Raw genomic sequence first — 3,497 nt, forward strand, 5'->3', positions numbered from 1 at the left:
AAAAATTGAATTAATTAAAATCCCTAAAAGATTTTGCGTATGTATTTTTTTTTACTTTTTTGTTTTAAAACTATTTGTTAATGTGCTGGACCTTAAGACTTGAATATGATTTTGAATGTCATAGTCTGATGCTTATGGTCCATGACATACAGGTGGTCGAAGGCTTTTAATTAAGAGATAAATAATTGAGAGCCCCACAATAATAGTAATCTTGACAAATTTAAAAAAAAAAAGTTACAAGGACTGTTCTATCTCCAAACGTTTTTTTGTATTTTTATGCAAAACAAATATTAAAATAGAAGAAAACGTTTTTCAGGCGACGATATGTTACTATCTAACAACCTACTTTTCTGCCCCCGTGTAAACCATCTTAAGCATGAAATGTGACATATTTGGTTTGCATATGATGCCGTTTGCTATATACAGCAGATAACTGATCAGATGTTTAAATTTTAGAACATATTTCAGTGCATGGCAGTTGTATAAATAAGCAGTTGATTACAAAGGAAATTATGATATTGTAAACATAACTAAAGCATGTCGAATATCCAGACTCTTATCGTTGCCTCAGTCGTTCTTGGTACCGGTAAGTCATTTTAAACACTTAAGTAATATATTTATAAAATGTGATCATAAATAGTTAATTGAATATAAAATCAAAATTTTGTAAGTTGAAACATTCATATAAAATATGAGAGCATGATCTGGAATTTAACCTTTTGTACAAAGCAGGGAGAAATAAATAATTAAACATACCTACACATATGTATGTTGGTTAAAATACTGGCATGGTGAAATGTTCAACAACATGTTATAAAAAGGATGTTAAAGATCCTCAATTTATTATACACATTTCTTTAATGTTTCTATAATTGCATATATCACCAGCTCTTGGTTTTTGTATAATTTTCAATATATATATTACTCGCTAAAATGTCTTCCTTTAATCCACATTAAAGATTATAATTGCTTATTAACTTTGGATAGGTAAGATGAAGAGTTTGTTCAGTTATATTTTATTTATTTAATCACCTTCTTACAGTGTATAGTGCATGTGAAAGTGGTTGGAGACATTTTGGTGGCAATTGCTACCGATTTACAACAGATATACAAACATGGGCTGAAGCAAGGGTAACTCTAGTTTTTCTGTATTATATGTTAACATAAGTGACTTATTTGAAACTGTCTTTAATTAGGGAAGTGTTTAAAAAGAATATATTTGAAGACATGCATGAACATGCCGTAATATTAATTAGTTTTTAAGATTTCAGACAAACATGTTATATGACAAGTTGAAAACGGTTTAATCTTTTAAATATATCAACAAGTCGGTTATATACTGCCACATTATGTATAAATAAAAATATAACTTCATAATATAGAACAAAACTAAATATCTGCCTTTTATATTTCAAGTTATTTTGTATTTTTGTAATAGGTAATATAGACTAAACAAGTTTTGTTCAACATAATATTCCAAATTTAAAGTATACTCGTAAAATGCAGTTTTTAGATAAACTGTTTATAACAATAAGCATGATTCTATTAAAAATACATTTCAGCAAATGTGTCTGTGGCATAACAGTGATCTTATTGTCATAGAGACGCCCGAGGAACAAACATGGTTTCGTAAACAAGCATTAACATTTAATCGTTAGTAGATAAATATTTCTAAGCTTTAGTTTATTTGTGATAAAACTGCATGAATTGTTGCAATTAATACATAACAAGATAACATATGCCTGGGAAATTATTAAAAAGAAATATGTTGCAAAAATTAGTACAGTTTTGTTCACTCTTTTTTTACTCAAATAAATATTTACTTAATCTTTCACGTAATATAATTATTTTTTTCTTAAATACAATAGAGCATTGTAAGGAATAGATTATACCATGAACTAATTATTATTTAAACAATCCAATACTTTATCTATCTTAGACACCGGTGGCAATAGTGGTTTCTGGCTTGGCGGAGCCAATTTTAACAATGATGGAAATTGGATATGGGAACCAACAAATAAGCCATTAACGTATGCGCCATGGGGTACTTCACCTCAACAACCAAACAACGTAAACAACACAGAACTATGCTTAGCAGCAATAAAATATTTTGATTATAGTTGGAATGACGAGAATTGTTTTTGGGATGTGCAATATGTATGTGAGAAAAAGTGAGTATGACTTACAATATATACAGTTACTGCATTTTACAATATCTCTTATAAACATACATAACAAAGCCATGTCTGATGTTTCATATTTTATTGGTTTCAATGCTCTAAAATGATTTCCTTTATTAGTTAATTAATTAATTACTTCAAAAAGACAGACAGTAATTTCAGAAAACGTTTCGACACAATGTTAACTAAAGTCATATCTGCCTTTCAATCTAAACAGGAGAAATACATTACCTAACAATATGTGCTTTTATAAATAAATGTTAATATCTTTGTTTCCTTTGAGTCTAATATTTAAAGCATAAGATCACTTAGGTAGATAAATCCTTTATAGATATATACTTTCAGGTTAAAATTATAACATATGTCTTATTTGTATCGATACATTGCTTTATATTTTCTATGTTACAGTATAATGAAGTTCTTTTATATTTGTTTTAGGAATACTGCCACACCAATAGTTGGTTAGACTACATTTATCGTCGCAAAATTTAACCTGTGAACATAAATTACATAACTTTATCGGATGAATAATAAATATACAAAATGAGGTTCTTTCATTGTGTTTTAACGTCCATAACATATTTGAAATTGATAAATACAAACAGGACTAAATTTTCATAAAAATGTACTAAACCTTGAAAGTATGTGCATTCAAGTGCTAATTTTTTTCTCTTCGTAAAAAAAGTTGACATATTTTTTTTATATTTCAATTAAATTCCCTCGAAGGGGAATAACCGTTTATGAATTTTTTTTGTTATGCAATAAATGTATAATTGCTTTCCTAAATCAGGTTAAAGGAAGTAACCTATGACAAAGATATTTTTGCGCAGAAACGACAGTTACCTCCCGTCGACCTATATTTTGTAATCTGTATAGATCTTTTTTCTCTGATGGAAAAATGCATTGACGAAATTATTTATTTAGATATCTCACATCACTGCCTCAATTAATAATCCTTGACATCATATATTTGCATGAAACATTAAGCACACCAATTTCCGATAAAATTAACCATTACAAATGTTTTTACAAACGCATTATTCAGAAAATTATATTTACTAATAAATAAGCAAGAAAGTGTTTTATGTTCGATACCATATCTTTTTCTCCGATTCACTACTTCAAACCATAAGAGGACCGATTTCTTATTCGTGAAAATTCAATTACCTAATTACATAAATGTCATCTTTCTGAATCTAATATGGCTAACTTGATTTACTAATAGCGTTTTTGACCAAGATTGTTTTAAGAAGACAACTAGATTTCTGTCTATTGTATCTAGAATCCGACGTTAGCTCATATCATATAACACTACTT

The 3,497-nt window shown here is 28.2% G+C and overlaps 1 protein-coding gene across 1 annotated transcript; it reads left to right on the forward strand.

Annotated features, from left to right (window-relative positions):
* The first annotated feature begins 426 nt into the window (after positions 1-426).
* LOC132734768 (perlucin-like) lies at positions 427-2,727 on the forward strand. The gene is made up of 5 exons (XM_060721615.1): positions 427-586; positions 1,043-1,131; positions 1,563-1,653; positions 1,940-2,171; positions 2,619-2,727. The coding sequence occupies exons 1-5, from the start codon at positions 538-540 to the stop codon at positions 2,644-2,646; spliced, it is 489 nt and encodes a 162-aa protein (XP_060577598.1). The 5' UTR covers positions 427-537; the 3' UTR covers positions 2,647-2,727.
* Positions 2,728-3,497: the final 770 nt, after the last annotated feature.

This window comes from Ruditapes philippinarum, unplaced genomic scaffold, assembly GCF_026571515.1.
Source record: "Ruditapes philippinarum isolate M1 unplaced genomic scaffold, ASM2657151v2 ctg12352_1_1_1_1, whole genome shotgun sequence".
In the NCBI taxonomy this organism is placed as follows: domain Eukaryota; kingdom Metazoa; phylum Mollusca; class Bivalvia; order Venerida; family Veneridae; genus Ruditapes; species Ruditapes philippinarum.

Excerpts from the sequence above, each read along its gene's own strand:
- LOC132734768 (XM_060721615.1), top strand. The coding sequence starts at position 538 with ATGTCGAATATCCAGACTCTTATCGTTGCCTCAGTCGTTCTTGGTACC. Across the intron at positions 587-1,042 it reads CTCAGTCGTTCTTGGTACCG|TGTATAGTGCATGTGAAAGT; the intron begins GTAAGTCATTTT and ends ACCTTCTTACAG. Across the intron at positions 1,132-1,562 it reads AAACATGGGCTGAAGCAAGG|CAAATGTGTCTGTGGCATAA; the intron begins GTAACTCTAGTT and ends AATACATTTCAG.